The sequence below is a fragment of the Poecilia reticulata genome, chromosome 22, assembly GCF_904066995.2.
Source record: "Poecilia reticulata chromosome 22, P_reticulata-male-v2, whole genome shotgun sequence".
Classification (NCBI taxonomy): domain Eukaryota; kingdom Metazoa; phylum Chordata; class Actinopteri; order Cyprinodontiformes; family Poeciliidae; genus Poecilia; species Poecilia reticulata.
This window is the reverse complement of record NC_088851.1, coordinates 3,675,581-3,693,401: the sequence shown is the minus strand read 5'-3', so window position 1 is coordinate 3,693,401 and position 17,821 is coordinate 3,675,581. Positions and strand designations below refer to the sequence as shown.

General features: G+C 39.2%; 1 protein-coding gene across 2 annotated transcripts in view; it reads left to right on the top strand.

Annotated features, from left to right (window-relative positions):
• The first annotated feature begins 1,013 nt into the window (after nucleotides 1-1,013).
• Nucleotides 1,014-17,821, top strand: part of exoc3l4 (exocyst complex component 3-like 4) — a 30,532-nt gene continuing 13,724 nt past the window's right edge. Inside the window, exons 1-8 of one of the 2 annotated variants that reach the window (XM_008398760.3) lie at nucleotides 1,014-1,232; nucleotides 2,825-3,263; nucleotides 6,927-7,052; nucleotides 8,039-8,257; nucleotides 11,009-11,627; nucleotides 13,680-13,797; nucleotides 15,462-15,587; nucleotides 16,402-16,502. In XM_008398760.3, the coding sequence (XP_008396982.1) occupies nucleotides 3,035-3,263; nucleotides 6,927-7,052; nucleotides 8,039-8,257; nucleotides 11,009-11,627; nucleotides 13,680-13,797; nucleotides 15,462-15,587; nucleotides 16,402-16,502 (1,538 nt within the window). In that variant the 5' untranslated portion in view covers nucleotides 1,014-1,232; nucleotides 2,825-3,034. Of the gene's footprint in view, nucleotides 1,233-2,722; nucleotides 3,264-6,926; nucleotides 7,053-8,038; nucleotides 8,258-11,008; nucleotides 11,628-13,679; nucleotides 13,798-15,461; nucleotides 15,588-16,401; nucleotides 16,503-17,821 lie in introns of both variants that reach the window. The other variant, XM_008398759.3, reaches the window with a different exon arrangement.

Sequence of the window (17,821 nt, the reverse complement as noted above, 5' to 3'; positions counted from 1 at the left end):
GAAGGTGGTGTGTGAGAGAGCAGGAAGACATGCAGCAAAGGTTAACAGGCCAGGATTCAGACTTGTGACGACGTAGAGGACTGAAGCCTCTGCTGGAGGTGAAACCTCACCAGCTTCACCACTGGGTTTTACCTTCTGTCTAACCCTAACCCACCGCCGCGCCGGACCGCTGCCATCTTAAAACAAGTCCAACCTCATACGCCTTATAGCAGTTCAAAAATGCACAGGCTATGCTATCAGTCTTAAAATCGTTATAATGTATACAGTTAGAGGTTTAGTTAGAAAGAAACTGGTGATTATTTCTAAACAATTTAGTTAGTTTTATTAATATCCCGAAAGGAAACTGACTTGCAGCAAACATCATAAACACAACAACATTCACACACAAAAAACAGGAAGTGAATGTAGGAGCGGGTGCATCATCATAGATAGATCTTTTTATCCACCTAATTTCTCTAACCTCATTTGATTCTGTTGTGCTGTAGGAGTGAAATTGAATAGAGTTTCAAGTTATAACATTGACAAATAACACTTACAAATTAATATGCTTTCTTGAAATGTAAGTTAAGACTCTATTCATATCGATTTATTACAACAGATGGGAATACATTAAATACAAACGGATGTGGTCTACATCGCCATCCAGTGGTGTGGGAAAATATTGCATGTAAGCGCTTGAAAAGAGTTTGACATATTAACTAGTTATAGATTATGCATGCAGGTTTATGTATGTGAGGGATCTTAATGTAAGAGTAGGATGTTTTAATTTCAAACTTAAGGCACACAGATAACTCATTCTGTTGGTCATAAATGATTACATCTATTGATTTATGAGCCAAAATATAAGTTTCTGCGTTCAAGAGAAAGACATTTCCCTTCTAGTAATTTCCCCCCCCTTAAAACAGGAAACCACCCATCTTTCATTCTGTTATTTTTCTGCAATTCAAGCAGTAATCATCACTTCCTCCTTGTGTAAATGGTTAACTCAAAAATCTAGGCACTCTGAGCTCAGATTACGTCTACTTTCAGAGGTGACTGTGTCCTTAACAAGCTGCCTGCGCTCCTTGTTTTGCTTTCTTCAGCTTCATGCGTTTTATTCTGTCCTGGAACTCTGACAACATTTATTTTGTTAATATCTGCCTGAAAACTTTCAAAAAATGTGAAATTAGCGAGTCATGTTTGTGGAAACAAATGAAAGCAAAACTGGATCTTACCTGAGCTGCTGTCCAAAGGTGAGGCAACACTGTTCTTTTTTTTTAAATCTTTGTCCTTAGGTTTGGATTTGTGCCTGAAGGTAAACTCAGATCAAAACAGAATGACTTGCATGCTTTACATTTGTCTTAACTAGCAGCAGCACCTTAAGTGGAAGTGACCTCATAATCCTTACAAAATAAAGACTATTAGTATTTTCATACTTTTGAGAGGAAAAGCTTCAAACTATTTCGATTTATCTGCTAAATTGATACCCTTGTGAATTTTATGTGCTATAATTCTAGAACACATTGTTATTGTGGTCTTAAGTTAATAATATTTGACTAATCAATTAATTACTTTGTCTACTAACTACTTGGAGCAACTATTATGATAAACAGCTGACGTAGTGACAATAAAATGGAGGTGCACCAATGAGAGTTTTATTTTCAGGGATCACTAACATTTAATAATTTATTAATATATGTTGTTTTACACTTTAAAATAATTCAACTGGGTAACCCTTTCTCTTAAATTGCAGTCCACTAATTAACATGTAATGGCAAATACTTAGTAAGTGACTAATATGAAAAAACAAATTGCCTGTTTGTAGAAGAAACTGTTACCTTAGTACAACTGAAGCTGTAAAACCTTCAGCTTCATTTTGCCTGCTGACGTCCAGCTGCCTGTGGTAGCAGACTGAATGAATCAGATTCATTTCTAGAAGCTTTTGTTCTTCATTTGTAAACGTGTCTGATTAGTCATCCTCCCTCAGTAAAGGTTTCCTCACAATAGCATTGGTATTTATACCTGGTAGTGCTGCTTTAGTGGATTCACTAATTGGGTCAAACTTTTGTTTCACTCTCACTCACTCATGTTGGATTTATTTCAAAAACATCTCTCCTGCAGTTATGTGGAATGCAAACTTCTGCTCTTGCAAAATGAAACTACTTGAATAAAATTTGGTGGTTCTATTCTACTTGCCAAGTAGAATAAAATCCCATATAAAATGTAGAACTGAGGAAGCGTAATGCTGTTATAATTTAGGAAGCACTTCAGAGAGATATAAAAAATATAAAAAATTATTGACTTTTAGATTTATAAAGAACTATTAAAAATAATTATGCTTTGCTTATTTATTAAGCATAGCATAAATAAATACAGGTAAACCATGAATTTACATTTAATTCACAATGACCAACAAACACAGATGTGTCGAAAACATAGAATGGAATTTTTTTTAATGTTTTTCAGGTATTTTAAACCATTCATATATTTTAGGTTTAAGTGGATTGAGCTTAAAATCATTCTTCCAGTTGCAACATCAAAAATCATCACGAATACTGCAAATATTTAAAGATCTCATAATGGATTGTCTGACTTGATTTGACTGATTAATCATTTGCTGCAAAATGGACACATTAATGATTTACTCTCTGCTTGTGATCACAGAAACATAATCACTGAAGAAAGTATTACTGCCTTGTTTGTGTAGATGATTGCTGGTTGTCTGTTTGCTTTCTGCTTTCAGGGCTTGGAGCGAAACTGGAGCACATTTCAGTGGGAAGTCCAAAACTATCTGTGAAAAGTCTCTCTGCAGCTTTTAATTTGTGCTTTGACTTTCCCCTCACAGTGAACTCTTGTTATCAGAACTGCACAGACTGGATCCCGTGTTATCTGTAAACATAGCCCGCCTCTGCTAAGGACTACGAACACCACAGAACATCCCCTGTTTGTTGCCTTCAGAAGCAGAGAGCGGACTCACTTTTCAATTTTCCGGAGATTTTATTTTAAATTTCCCTCCCGGCGATTGCGTCTCGCATGGCCTTAGAACTCACCAACAATGGATAAATCCAGCGAAAACCCGGAGGAGGACAGAGTATCCCTCCAGAGCGACGGAAAGATGCAGGCGAACGGAGTGGTGAAAGAGGCTCTGGGCGTGCTCCAGACATTCAGGCGGAGCATTAGGCGACCCGCCGAGAAGAGCCCCCGCTCACCCAACAGGAAGGAGTCAAAGGTCACATCCAGAGCAGAGTCAGAGTCGCCCTCCTCTCTACCGCCAGCCTCGCCCAGTGAGTAACGTTCAAATTCAGCCCCCAAAGCTTGTCCTTCTTGTAGCTTTTACCCCTAGAACAGCAGGTGTGATGTCATTGCAGTGACCTTTTAACCTTCTGAATATTCTCAGAAGGAACATGAGAGTTGGTGAACTTCGTAGCTGTTAGGTAATCCTTTACACAGGGAGAAACTCTACTGAGAGCACAGCTAAAGAAATCTGTGATCAAGCACAGACGGTGTTGTAATGTTGATTTTCTTTTTGCTTAGCTAATAGAAATTTTCAAAAGAACCATGTAGAAAACCTGTGTAAACTTGTTGTCCTGATGTTTGTGTTGTAAGTGAGCTGGTATACAGGTGCTGGAGGACCGGAGCGAAATCTGGCAGCAGCAAAGCTACCATATTTTCCGCACTATAAGGCGCACCTAAAAACCTTCAATTTCCTCAAAAGCCGAAGGTGCGCCTTATAATCCGGTGCTCCTTATATATGGACCAATATTGAGCCACAACAGGTCTAGCAACTACGGTAAGCAGCCGCCAATTTCATTTTTGCCCGTAGAAGAAGTGCGCGGTTCATGCTGGGATAGTTGTCAGAACGATGGTTTGTCAATAAAGTTTGGTGGAGGGGTGAAAGACAGAGACTGCGGCGGCAGTGTGTCGGTTGGTCTGTGTTACCCAGAAAGCAGTTGGGCACAATATCACAACACCAACACTGTGAGTGAAACAACGACTGGGGCAGCCTACTATATAAAGTACTCGGGGACCACTTCTTTACAAATGTAGATGTGTAATAATAGAGCACGGCAACCCAAACTGAAGGGTCTATTCTATACGCCTTATAATGCGGTGCGCCTTATATATGAAAATAGTTTTAAAATAGGCCATTCATTGAAGGTGCGCCTTATAGTGCGGAAAATAGGGTAAATAAGCCAACAAAATGAAATACCAGTTCTTGTTTATTCGCAGTGTCATTATTAGTCATTAACAGAACAATTTTAAAGATGTACCGTAGTATGTCACTTTTACGGAAAAAAGTCTTTTTTTTCATATTTGTTGAAACTGTCACACACAAACCTACCAAACATGGTTGCTCACCAAACTGATTGAGCAAGGAGAGCATTAACAAGGGAGGCAACAAAGAGCCCATTGGCTACTATGGAGGAGCTCAAACAGGAAGATATGTTGACAGGACAACTGTAAGGAGAAAGCTATCAGAACGTTTTACCGTAAAATACTCTGATAGCCGTAAGCTATGTTGGGAACAAAGCTACTTTAGAAGTTACTTTAGTGAAAGGAGGAAACACCTGAACTGCTTGGCCCACACGTCTACCGGTCTGTGGCAAGACTTGAAAATCTATGCTAACAGATGGTCTCCATCCAATCGTCACGTTTCTCTGCATGGTGGAAATTAAACTGGCACAAGTTGGTCCTGAGTAGCTTCAGCTGCAAAATAGATGAGAGACACCTCAAAGAAAAGGTCGAGCATTGTTGAGTTTGGGCGTAAATAGAAAGTCGTTGTCACATCAACAGGTAAGCTCGGACACTAGACCTTTGCTGACACTACGGTGAATTCAGGCTTCTTCGATCAAGGAAATTAAAGTAAAACGAAAGAGGACACATACAATTCAGTTGGAATGATGTGACCATATTTTTTTAGTTCAAGTTGGTGGAAAATTTAAACCTTTTGTCATTCTCGCTCTTGTTTTTCTGGTTGGTCCTGTTCAGCAAACTGACATTATCCTCGGTACCTGGTAAAACAATCGGTTTGTTGCTGACACAAAACGGTTATAATGATCTGGTATGCAGTGATTGATGGAGTTACACTAGGGCAGTGGTTCTTAACCTTTTTTGAGGTACCGAACCCCCCAGTTGCATATGCGCAGTCACTGAACCGTTCTTATTCCAACCCCCCCACGCCACGAGACACATAAACTACTTTGCGGTATTCTGATTTAGTAATGTAATTATATCAGCTGTGTAACCACCCCCAAACCACTACAGGCGGTAGCAACCCCGAAAAGATGCGACTAAGGAGCAGATTTAGACTATAGAATTTGGTAAAAACGGTGAGTTTTGCTGAAATAATTAAAGACAAAAATTCAAATCCATGCTGAGAGTGGAGCTCCTTCAATCAGTGCTCCTCCGCAGCTCTGATTGGCTAAGCAATGTAACGTGATCCTCTGCAGCAAGTGACGGCAAAGCGGGGCATCATCACTTTACACAGGTGTGTCTTTACCTCCGCGGCAGAGGCTCCGCCGAACCCCTGAGACCGACTCAACGAACCCCTGGGGTTCGATCGAACCCGGGTTAAGAACCACTGCACTAGGGGCTAGTTTTCACCTATCAGGAAACAAATTACTTAATATAGTTGTTTGTTAGTTTAATATATTTTTATGTGTTTACAACAATCATTACATTTCTGTCTCCACTGAAACTTACACATTTCTGCACCCATATGATGTAACAGCACTATAGTACTGAAACTCGAATATCAGCGAATATTTAAATATAAAACCCTAATCCTAACCCTACCCAAATATTTAAACATAGAGTACTTTATTAACCATCTTTGACTCTTTTTCGGTCAACCAGACCAATAACAGACATTGCATTATGTCAAGTGCCATCATCAAAATCAACAACACGCATCAAATATGTCTGTCTATGTTCTGTTTATTATGGTTCAAAAGCAACACCAACAGATGGGCTTTTGGTCTTGACTTAGAGGAACTCAGTGTTTCAGCTGTTTTGTCATTTTGCTGGCATTTACTTTATAAAAAGTGTTCCAGATAGAAGAGAAGCCTGTGGGAACCTTATCTTTACATCTCCCTTCTGTAATCTTTAAGTTGAGGTTTGAAATTCCCTGCAGACATTCCCCTGCATAGGACTTCAGTAACCAGATCTAGTAAACACTAAAACTTCCCCAGATGCTTAAAAAGCAGCATGACCTTGTTACAACATGTAACAAAATACAACATAGAGAATAATTAAGCTAACATTCACCTCTAGGAGGCTTTAAAATTGGTTGAATTCAGGTAATATGGAACAGAATAGGTAGAAGATAGTACCTTAGAAATTAAAAGGTAAAACAAAGGGTGGTAATACACTGGTCTGTTAGAATACCACCAAACTCAAGGCCTGAAATATTCAAGGGAACAGCGAAATTGCCTATTTTCTTATCATGCCACAATTTATCTGATGTCCCAAACTTCTGACAGACCAAAAAAACACTTTAAATCTCTACAGGTGGACGGACAAACCTGTGTGTTTTAGTGGTGTTAAATGTTCTGTCCAGATTTGTCCTGTCGGTCAGTGGTTGTACGGGTACTCTTTCTTTCACCGGCTGTTACGCCATGTTATGATTGTGAGTTTATCTTAATGCTTCAGTTTCATTGACTGTAAGTCACGTGACTTTGTGTTAATGGTATTTACTGTCAGCTGACGTGCAGAGAAAACTTTCCAGACAAACCTGCTTATGCCTTCGTGGTTCCCCGTCAGAGCTCTTAAAAAGCCATTGGTTTCCAGCTCAGATTCATTTGCATTACCCAGCTGGTGACACACACACACATGCACACCCACACACACACACAAATATATAAGGTACACCTGCTGATACACGACTTGACACAGGGATATTTACTCAACGTTGCGCTGACATCGTCTCTTCCCCGTTTCTCCACCAGGTCTTAGTGCGGGCTCTCCAGCTGCATCACCCTTGAAGACCAGAGGGGGCTTCTTTCAAAAAAAGGAAGAAGATCTGACAGACATGACACAACACAAACGCAAACCTCTAGCTCGCTCAAAGACAGGTACGTCTGTCGTTCAGCACAGAACCAGTTTGCTTCCATAGTCTCAAAACCAAACTTCTGTCTCTCTTTGTTCCTGTTCTTTATGTTTGGGGTCAGTGGAGGTCATGGTTTACATTGTGACTGGACATGTTTCTGTTGAGGGTGCAACTCTGTGACGGCCCACGGAATTTGGGAACCAGTTGAGCCCTGCGTGGGTCATTTTTCAACGCCATGTTTTGAAATGAAAGTAGTTTTTCAGTGGTTGGTATGCAAATGAGCTGAAGTCAAACACACATATTCGCGGCTCAGGATTGGCTGGAGTGAACAGCTTTTTTCCTTTGCTTTTTTCAGGTTGTCTGACAGTTGAATTAATTTATGTGTTTCTAACCTTCATTTCATAATTCGTCAGTCATTAAATTGAAAGCAGTGCAGAAGTCACGCTGCTGTGTGAGAGAACAGTGAGTGTATGACGAGCTTTTAGTATTTCAATAAATTGATAAAATGATTACAGATCTGACATGTTTAAACTTGTTTTAGCATCTTAAGTTAGCAGTTATCACGGGTAGAGTGGCTAACTAGATAATCAAAAACTTTACTGCGACACTGAAATTTTTAAATGGATGCCAACATTTTAAAAATATAACCTGTAAAGGTGTGAAAGCACAGACTGGTGACCTGTCCAGGGTGACCCCGCCTCTCGCCCGGAACGTTAGCTGGAGATAGGCACCAGCAACCCTCCCGACCCCACTAAGGGACAAGGGTGTAAAGAAAATGGATGGATGGAGATGATAGTCATTTCACTGTAACATGTTCAGCCTTCCTGTTATTTGCTGAAAGTTTTACTCTCACTTGCTCACAGCACAGTTTCCTTTTAAATGGCTTCTTGTAGATTGGATGTTTCCTCTGACCTCACTGACGCTAAAGCAGCTAACTGACTCTTCTTCATCCAGTGTCGCCAAGTAAGACGTACGGTGCATTCACAGAAACTGCGTGCTTTCTGTTCTCAGATCCCAACATGTCTAAGCTGACCGACTCCATTCTGAAGAAAGGATCCTCAATTCGCAGAAGTCTGAGGTTTCCCTCCAAGAAGGAGAATGACAAAGTGGCCAGGCAGGAGCCTCCAGCCGCTGAGGCCCTGCCAGAAATGGGGGAGGAGAAAGAAACTGATATGGAGGAGATGGAGGAGCTGTACACGCTGCCTGAAATTCCACACACACCACTGTCAGGTACACACCATCACAGGTTATTTTACGCTTCTCAATCAGTTTATTTGGGTACAGCCAAAGCAGATATAAATGGAGAGGGTTTCTGCTTTGAGTCCTTTCGTCCTCCCTCCATATTGCTACATCTAGACGGTAAATATGGACTTTTCCACCCATGTAGAAGCTAAAAGACGCCTTTGAAATGTCAGAGCACTCTGCTTGGTGGAAGGTTCTGCAAGAGGTGGAGCTGGGGCTTTAAAAGGAACCGAAAGCCGTCATTACTGCCATTCTTTATAACTTTGTTTTTCATCTTTTGACCATTTAAATTATGTACTACAAATAAGAGCTACTGCATTTTGTTATGTGTGCATGTCAACAGAATATCACTAACTTACATAAATATACATTTCCAGTTTAAATGGCCAAAACATAGAATCAGTAGTGATGATTTACATAACACATTGTACAAGCTGACATTTCACATATTAGAGAAATGCTCAGCTGTGGCTTTCATATTTTCACACCCCATGAACTTTTTCACATTTTGTCACATTACAACCACCAAACTTTATTGTAATTTAACAGGATTTCACAAGGTGGGCTAGTCAAAGCAGGAAAGTGAAAAGAAAGTAATACATTTTCAATGTCTATTGCAAATAAAAATCCAAAAAGTGTGGCATACATTTGTATTAATCTCTTTACCACAAGAACTGTAGACACTGACATGTGCTTCGGTCAGAAGAGACGGAAATGAAAGGGGGATGCTGGTCTATGGCACAGGGACAGCGCTCAGCATGCACTGAAGGATGGATGGATGAAAACCTGCCAAGGACTGGGGCAGCAACCTTAGCATTCAGCCAAAGGGAATGATTTAGATCAAAGCATATTCATGTGTTAGAATGGCCCAGTCCAAGGCCAGATCTTAACCCAATTGAGAATCCATGGCAAGAATTGAACATTGATTCTTACAGACGCTCTCTGTTCAATCTGATTGACCATGAGCTATTTTGGTAAAGTAGATTTGGCTTAGATACAAGTGTGGTGCACATGTACACCACACTTTTCAGATTGTATTTATGTGAGAAATTTAACTAAAGCCATGATGAATATCATTTTCCTTTTACTTCACAATTATGTTCAGCTTTGTGTTTCTATGTCTCATAAAATCACACTAAAATGTATTGCTTCTTGAAAACAAAATGGAAAGGGACATGATTATTTTACAAGTCACTGTGTTTTACAAGTCACTGCACATTACTCTGGATTATTTTATTGTTAGCTGCATTTGAATAAGGAGTCAACATGAAGTGAATAAAATCAGTGATCTCATAGAGTTCATCTATTCTAATAAAATCTAAATGAATAGTTCCAGGTTTGACATTTACTGTCTGGAAAGTCGCCAGGTTTACACATTTTATTGTGTTTAAGAAGCAAAGTTTGTACTGTCCCACTTGTTCAGCCTTCTTATTTCTCACCGCTTGTGGGGAAACAAGAATTAAGAATAGAAAAAAGTCTCATGCAGCTCCGGTCATCCGACTGTCTGTACATGGAGATCTCTTCTTTGTCTCTGTTTTTGCAACACAAGCAGCTAAAGATAATCTTGTTTCAGCTACAAACACACAACGTCACAGAAAACGTCTGTAGTGTAAACGTTCACAGGGGAAGATAATCCACTTCAGTTAAAACTGCTATGGAAGATTTAGTCTTATTTGAAGAATTTGATGTTGGATGAGGATGAGTTGAACCCATTTTGCTATTCCCATTAATGTTTTCACATTAATGGCCAAACAGTGTAAATAATCAACCAGTAATGACTAATAACAAATTCACATTAAAGATGCACTGATCTGAGCTTTGTGCTTAATTTCCAATCACAAGTTTTCATAAATATTAGACTGATTTTAACAAGTTCTAGCTATAAATAGAATTTTAGTGGCAGCGGTGAAAATATTACGTTTTTTAAGCTTCTTGCAGTGGTTGAATATTAGAGAGCAGTTATTTTTAAAACAGCGACAAAATGACAGGGACAAAACATTTTAAATTGCCCTTTAATTGCTTTCACAAGCTAATCGCTAGCTTTCCAACCACACTGTGATTAGCTTGAAAAGCATGCTAGCATTACAATCTCCGTAATGCTAGCATGTCAAAATCTCCATCTTAACTTGGAGATTTGGTCAGATTCCAGTGTATTTCATAATGAAGGAACAAATTTACCCAGAACTGATTTCATGAGATCTCAAAAAGGCTGATTGAATGTTTGTTGATATTTTTTCTTTGACTGTAACGTTTGCTCTGTAACCAGTGGTTCATCTCAACTTCATTTTTAAACACTTTCCTGATACTAAAAGTGACTAACTTTAAGTGACTCTGGGGTACCTGAAAAGTCTTATGGTTAATGCAATTACTTATTTTGGTGCATTCGTTAATAAAAAAATGTTAGATTTTTGAGCTTTCAGTTACTGCAATAAGCGGAAACTGCCAAGTTCTTAAATCTGTAGTCTTCTCAGGGTTTTCTAAAAGAATTCTTTGAACTTTTTAATTTATTTAACATCATTTCCAACAACGTAAAGTAGAAGCAATTTGAAACAGGGCTTGCAACGCTTGCTGCTGGTTTTAAAGACACGTTTTGTAATGCTGCTCCCTCATGTTTCCTGTTGGGTTTGGACTGTTTATATGAAAGCAGCAAATTAAAAAATGGATTACTGACGTCTAAGTGACTCTACAGGCATGAAAAAAAGAAGACATGTTTGAATTTATTTTTTTTTTAACCTTCAGTTATGCAGATCAACAAGCTGATAGAGATGGAGGTTCTGGAGGAAGCTCATCTGAACCTGCTTGCCATGCGACTGGAGTTTCTGAAGGAGCAACAGCAAACTGGTGACGACTCCCCCATGGAGTTGGCGAAGAAGGAGAAAGACCTGGCCCTCCTCTATACGGACCTCAGGAAAAAGATTTGCACCATAGTCTGTGATTCCAACTCCTTTCCTGCCAGGAACAAGGCACTACTGGTCCACGTGGCTCGCATCATCCAGGAGGAGGAGAAGAGGGCTGAGGAACCAGGCGGCCTGCCAGACAGCTGGATGGAGGCCTGGAGGGAGGCGGTGTCCCAGGGCGTGCAGGTCAAGGTCAACGGTGTTCATCTGGAGAAGAAGGAACAGAATTCATCCTGGTTGGCGGTCCATCTCGGGCTCCTGGGAAAAACTATTGTAGAGGATCTGGAGAATGTGAAGCGGGAGCTGCGATGGTCCTACCCACCCAGCTTCAAGGTCTTCAGCACCTACGTGAAGAGCTACCACAGAATCGTCGGGCAGCACTTGAGGAAGCTGGAGCCGCAGGTGACCGAGTTAAAGGATCTGTACGCTCTGCTGGACTGGATCCTCAACAAATACAAGAGGTGAGGGAATAAAGGAATGTTTTGTTACTGTATTTCTATTGGAAGGTTGTCAATCTGATGCTCTCATTGTTTGAAAGACAGTGGACTTAGAATGGTTGCATAGGTAGCGGTAAGGGTGTTCCTTGTACCCCTTGGGATGGGCATAACTTTTTAAACATAGTCATTGGTTGATGGTGTGTGCACTGTCCTGCAAAGGTATTCATACAAACAAAAACTTAAATATATTTTAATCAGATTTTATATGACTGAACAGTGCAAAGTGCTGCATTGTGAAGTGAGGTACGAGTGCATTGGAACTACACATAACAACCACCACAAATGTTAGCTGTATTGCCCCTTATTTCCAGACTTAATGGAAATAAGGGGCAATACAGGAAGAAAACCTTTAGGAGACTGCAGCCAACTTAAAACTTGCCCAGAAAACCCTAAGCTGGATGGCAACCATAGATAAACGGCCAGAGCCAAAGTTGGGGAAAATGTAAGAAGCTCACTCTACCATTATATTCTAACAATAGGGCATTGATGTAAAACCATGTAATGGGGAGTTCCTCATGTCAAGCAATACACTGAAACAAACTCTAACAACAGTGCTGGGAATGCCACAAAAATAATGTCAGTGTCTCAGTAACGTATCAGTGGCTGATCATTGGCTGCTGTCATTTCTGCTCAACATGAATCGGCTTTCACCAGGGAACAACCCTGAGACCTACTGGTCCCTTATCCAGCATAAATGCTCCCTGGAGCAGGCGCCATGCAAGATGACGGCGCCTGTGACAGGTTATGTGGTCAGATACCCTTGCAGGTCATCTAGCACACAGACACACAGTGGTAAATGAACTTGAGTGACATCCCATTGTTAATCCATCTACAAAAAGGTTTTCCACAAGGTTTAGGAGTGTGTTTATTGAGATTAGTGGACATTCTTCTGGATTCTATGCAACTTCGTCAGGTTCTTTCTCAACAACACTGTGAAGCAGTTTTGTTTTACTCCAGCTGTGTTGTCCTCATGGCAACTGGCAAACCCACACTTGTACATTGGGTTGCTAATGTAGTGTGCTAACGAGAAAGGCAGATGCAGCTTGCTAGTCTGTTGCAATTGGCTCTGCAGAAAGCTGGCAGCCTTTGCGTCCTCTTTGTCCCAGCATCTCTTGACCCTGCTTTTATGTGGCCTAAGAATCTGAGTTGCACCCACTTTGTCATAATACCATAACAACAGATTACTATCAAATTTTGTAAGAAGGAAATTTCACAACTGGACAAATTGCACAGTTTGTGACCTACCAAGGTACCATGAAGGAATTCACAAAGTTCCTGAGTGAAAGCCATTCCTTATGGATGTTTGCAGGAGCAGGCGACACACCTGAGTTGAATGATCTGTATGGGTGTTTGCATCAACAATCATAACAGAAAACAAACATGTCTGGGCAGCACATAAAACATATTTGTGAACTGGAGTACCATCAACAGGGAGGCGCTGAGGAGGAAGTATTAAAAAACAGCACAGATCATTTTGCTGACATTTTAACTTTGAATCAGACCACACCAAACCAACATGTGCTTAAAATGCAAATTTGGAGTCTAAAAAACCCCCCAGCTGATCTGATATATATATATAAAAACCTCACATGGGCAGAATGGAAACATTCAATTCAGGTCATGGACACGTTTCTCACAAATTGGGAAGAGTCATGAATTCTACAGTCAATACACAAAATCATCCTTTTTATTTACTTTGAAACAAAGTCTGTGTATTACAATATTCTAAACTGCAATGTAGAGATTGACCACTGAAATTTTACTAAATCTGATAATATGAATTAATTCCCTGACCTACTGCAATAGGCTGCAAATTCTTAGAAAATTATGGATTTTGTAATATTTGACTGTTTTTTCATGTCACGAGGAAGCCGTGTGATCGGCTCTGACTCTAAGTCAACAGGTCTGTTCACATGAGGCCTTCCCTCAGTGGGATGTGTTGTTTTTAGCTTGCTTCGGTGCCAGGCACATGTCACAACAGCAACATGTGACTGGTATTCTTTTTCACTCCAACAGTGAGAAGATCATGGGAAGTTTCTCCTTGCAGCCGGACATGGCGGAGGAAAGTGCTGACCTGCACCTACAGGAAGGATTCCTGAAGCAGCTTTTGGAGAAGTACTGCTGCAAAGTAAAGGTAACATAAAAAATAGAAAGAAAGAAAAAGAAAGAAAAATTCCTATAGGCTACCACCTTTCAAGATAAAAATCACACAGGTCTTTACAATAAGAACAAGTAGGAACAAGCCTACTGAAAAAAAAGCTGGAAGATGAGAAACTCAAGGCCTCAGCCAGCAGCAGCACAACCCCCCATACCCCTCTCTACCAGGTGAAAGAGCATCTTTTGGCCTGTAGGGTGCGCTATCTGGCAGATTTTGGTCTTTAGGTAAAAGCTGACATTTCAAATCATTCTAGAAGAGTATGAGTAAAATTTAAAGGGACAGAAATATGTAGTCAACTTTTTCAGCTTTACTTCATGTTATTATGTTATTCCCTCATCAGACACATTACCAGAGTATTGATTTGTTTCTTCCATGAATGTTTGACAAATCCTTTAATCTCCATGGCAACCATTTAGTTGTGAAAAATGCCTGGGTGGCTCTAGCTCCGCCTTCAAGGCACAACACAGGCTTCTGAGCTTCTGCTCACAGAGCAGCTCTTCCCCACTCAGCTCCTTCAGACTAGCCAGCAGCAATTAGCAAACACCTGGAGGAACTGCACACATGCTGAGCTCATATCAACCAAAGGGTTGATAGAGCGACCATTTTTTATGACTTCAAATCAAGTCATAAATCAAGTTCCCAGAGTCTGCAGGAAGAGAGGAGCGGCACATGGTCCTGTGTGAAGTTCCTACAGTTGGTTGTGATTGTCATCTGCTGCTGAAATTGTTTTATTAACTACAATGTCAGTGCAGCTGACAGAGTTTATGGATACTTTATCTCAGTTAGACAATGGTGGTGGTAGGATCAGGATAAACTGCTGTGTTATCTTAGAAAAAATAATATAAAGACCTCTGCTCTTTTTTATTTTATTTTATTTTGTTCACTGGCCTTTGCTTTGGTTCCATTATTCATTTTGTTAAAATTATTTTTATTTATTTCACCGGGTGAGTGATCAAGAACAAATTCTTACTTACTTAGTAACAACCTGGTGGGGAGGGAAGAACGCAGAGGAAGGTCATGCTGGACACTACAATTAACAAGAAACATTAGCAACACTGTTGAAATCATAAAACAGTAAAAAATAAATAAATAAAAAAACCAATACAGAGCATTTTTCATTTAGCTAAAAATGAAAAATACTTCATTTTTAGCTGAAGTATGTGCGGGTTTCTTCAAAATACCTTTAAAAGTTCCTAATGTTACGAACAAGCTCAACTTTATCACTTTTTGAAATTTATTCCAGTCTTTTGCTGCAGCTTAATGGAAAGATAGTTTTTCATATTCAGGTTTAATTTGGGGAAAAGTGAGCATAATGCAGTCAGCATTCTTCATGTTGACTACAGTGTTATTTTTGGACACTGGACGTCTATGTATTTTAAAACAGATAAATGAACACTCCCTAAGACTGAACTATCATTTACAAACAAGAAAATGTGATTTCAGCTCAAATCGAATTTCCAAGTAATCAGCCTGAAATGATCCCGTTCCTTCCTGCTGAGACTCGTGTTTTGACAGTGCTGGCCTGCTGCTTCTCCCTGTGTGTGTGCACGTGTATGTGCATGTGCGTGCGTGCGTGCGTGCGTGCGTGTGTGTGTGTGTATGAATGTTTGCGTGTGCGTGCGTGTGTGTGTGTGCTGCAGGAGGACATGAGCGCTCTGCTGGACAGAGTGATTGAACTCGAACATGAGACTGTGTGGAAAGACAAGACGGAGCCCCAGAGGGAAGACAACCTGCTGCTCTCTCTGTTTCCTATGGACATTTGGACTGTAAGACCCCCAGACTGATAAATCATTCTGCTTCAATTTAACTAATAAAAAGCAGAGTAATTTTTCTTTAAATTAATATTTCTAATAAGAAATTATGAAGATTTAAGAGCTCAAATAAAAAAAGTTAAATTTTCATGCAGGTTTTAAATGCTACCTATCAGCAGAAGAGATCATTTCCAATCAGTGTATTAATTAATAATCTAACCTGTGTGAACATATCAGCTGTAGCCTTGTCCTGCTAACTTTACATGAATAAGGACATAAGCTGACTGAGTGTCTTTAGTTATATTCTAATCAAAACGTTTAGCTGGAATTTCTCATTGAAGTGAAGTAGTTAACATTAGAGTTTAGCCATTTTTAAGCATTATATTTACAAACTATTGTGCTTGTTTTAACTTTAACTTTCAATTTGAATGGTTGTTTTTAAAACTCTCCAAAAATCAGTTTTATAGTGTATTATTTCAGTGCTTTTGTCACATTTTGGTTTAACCACTTCTGTTTCCCAACTCTGTTGGAAGGAAGTGTTTTAGTTTTAGTGTCTAAAAAATATCATTAATGTGCCATGTGATAACTTTTGATATGATATGAATGATATTGTGATACATTTTAATATCATTCAAATGTATCACATATGAATGATATTGTGATACATTTGACCTTTTTGTCTCTTTTTCAGCCTCCATATTTTCAATTGGATTATATATATAATCTATTCATGAAATTTACACAAAAGTATAAATTTCATCCAATGTAATGCAGGGTTGCATCCATTTGATGGCAGTAGAGAGCCTCATGTTCCCGTTTTTGCCTGCAGGCAGTTCAAGGAAAAGTGGACCACTCAGGAAAACTGGACCCTGATCTGGTGAAGAAAGTCATCGTTTCCTGCCTGCAGGAGTTGAAAAGTTTTCCCAGGAAGTATGATTACAAATAATACTAATTTTAGTAACATGCACATATTTCACATGCACAAAAAGTTTGAGTTGATCTCAAGTGTTGATTATGTAAGTCATTGTGATCAAAAAGATTTGGTGTAGAACAAAGGAAATATCTCCATAAGAGACTTTCACTCAGTTGTACTAGAAACCATCACAATCATCTCAAACAAAAACACTTCAAATTAAATAAAAACATGCAGATAAAACCCAGAGCAAACCTGTCAGAGTAAAACCAGTGAAAAACTCAAAAGTTTGTTCAATAGAAAAAACACTGAAACCGAAAAAAAAACACACACAAAAATCACAAAAGATTTGAAACAGAAAAATTATTTTGGACCTGAAGAAAAGTTTCAAACTGACAATAAAAGAGACTTCAAATTGATAAAATAGATTGAAAATAGATTTGAAACTGGAAACAAAAGCCCAAGTCTACTTTTCAGCTTCAAGTTGTTTTTTTTTTCAGTTTCAAATTGTTTTTCTTTTGAGCAAAATTCATGATCCTGATGTAGCTCTGAGGTCAGCTCCCCACAGGATGGCGCTAAGACACCTATGAACTACAGGTTGGGATTTCATTTTCAAGTCTCAAAATATCGTTGAATTCATGTAACTAATTAGTCAAAAGCTCGAATAGTTTAGGCAGCCATTTCAAAAGTTTTCATATCACCTAAACATGATTTCCTTTCAGTTTTTATATCCATACTTGACTTTATGGCACATATATATTTTTTCAACTGAATCTTATGGAAAAGACCAACATGTTGCCACTAATTGTGAAGTAGAGGGTAGTTTACGCGTAAATTTACAAATAAAAATCTGATAAGTGTGACATACATTTGCAATGAGTCTCCTTTACTTTGAACCCCTTGAAAAAAAATCCAGTTTAAGTGTCTTTAGCTGTTCTAAATGCAGTAATTTAGAACAGCTAAATGCTGTGATACATGAATGGTTGTGATACATTTTATTTGAGGTCAGAGGCCAGAAAAATCTGTTTCTGGCCTCAAAGGTTTGAACAAACAGAATCATGAATCGTGAGGAACCCAGCAGAAAGGATCCAGAACATTTCACTGAGCTCTGTTCAGATCGTCATTAGAAAGAAACAAAACAGATGAGCTTAAAAATGAACTATTTTTATAGTAAAACTATTTTTATAGTAAATGCAAAATGTGGCAAAAAAAACAACAAAAAACATTGTTCAGAAAACAAAGTCAGATCCTAATTTCTTCATTTCTATTTGAGGGGATTCTGAAGCCGTGTGTCATTGACCTCCCACTGTTCAGTCATGTGTTACTTTGTGTTGGT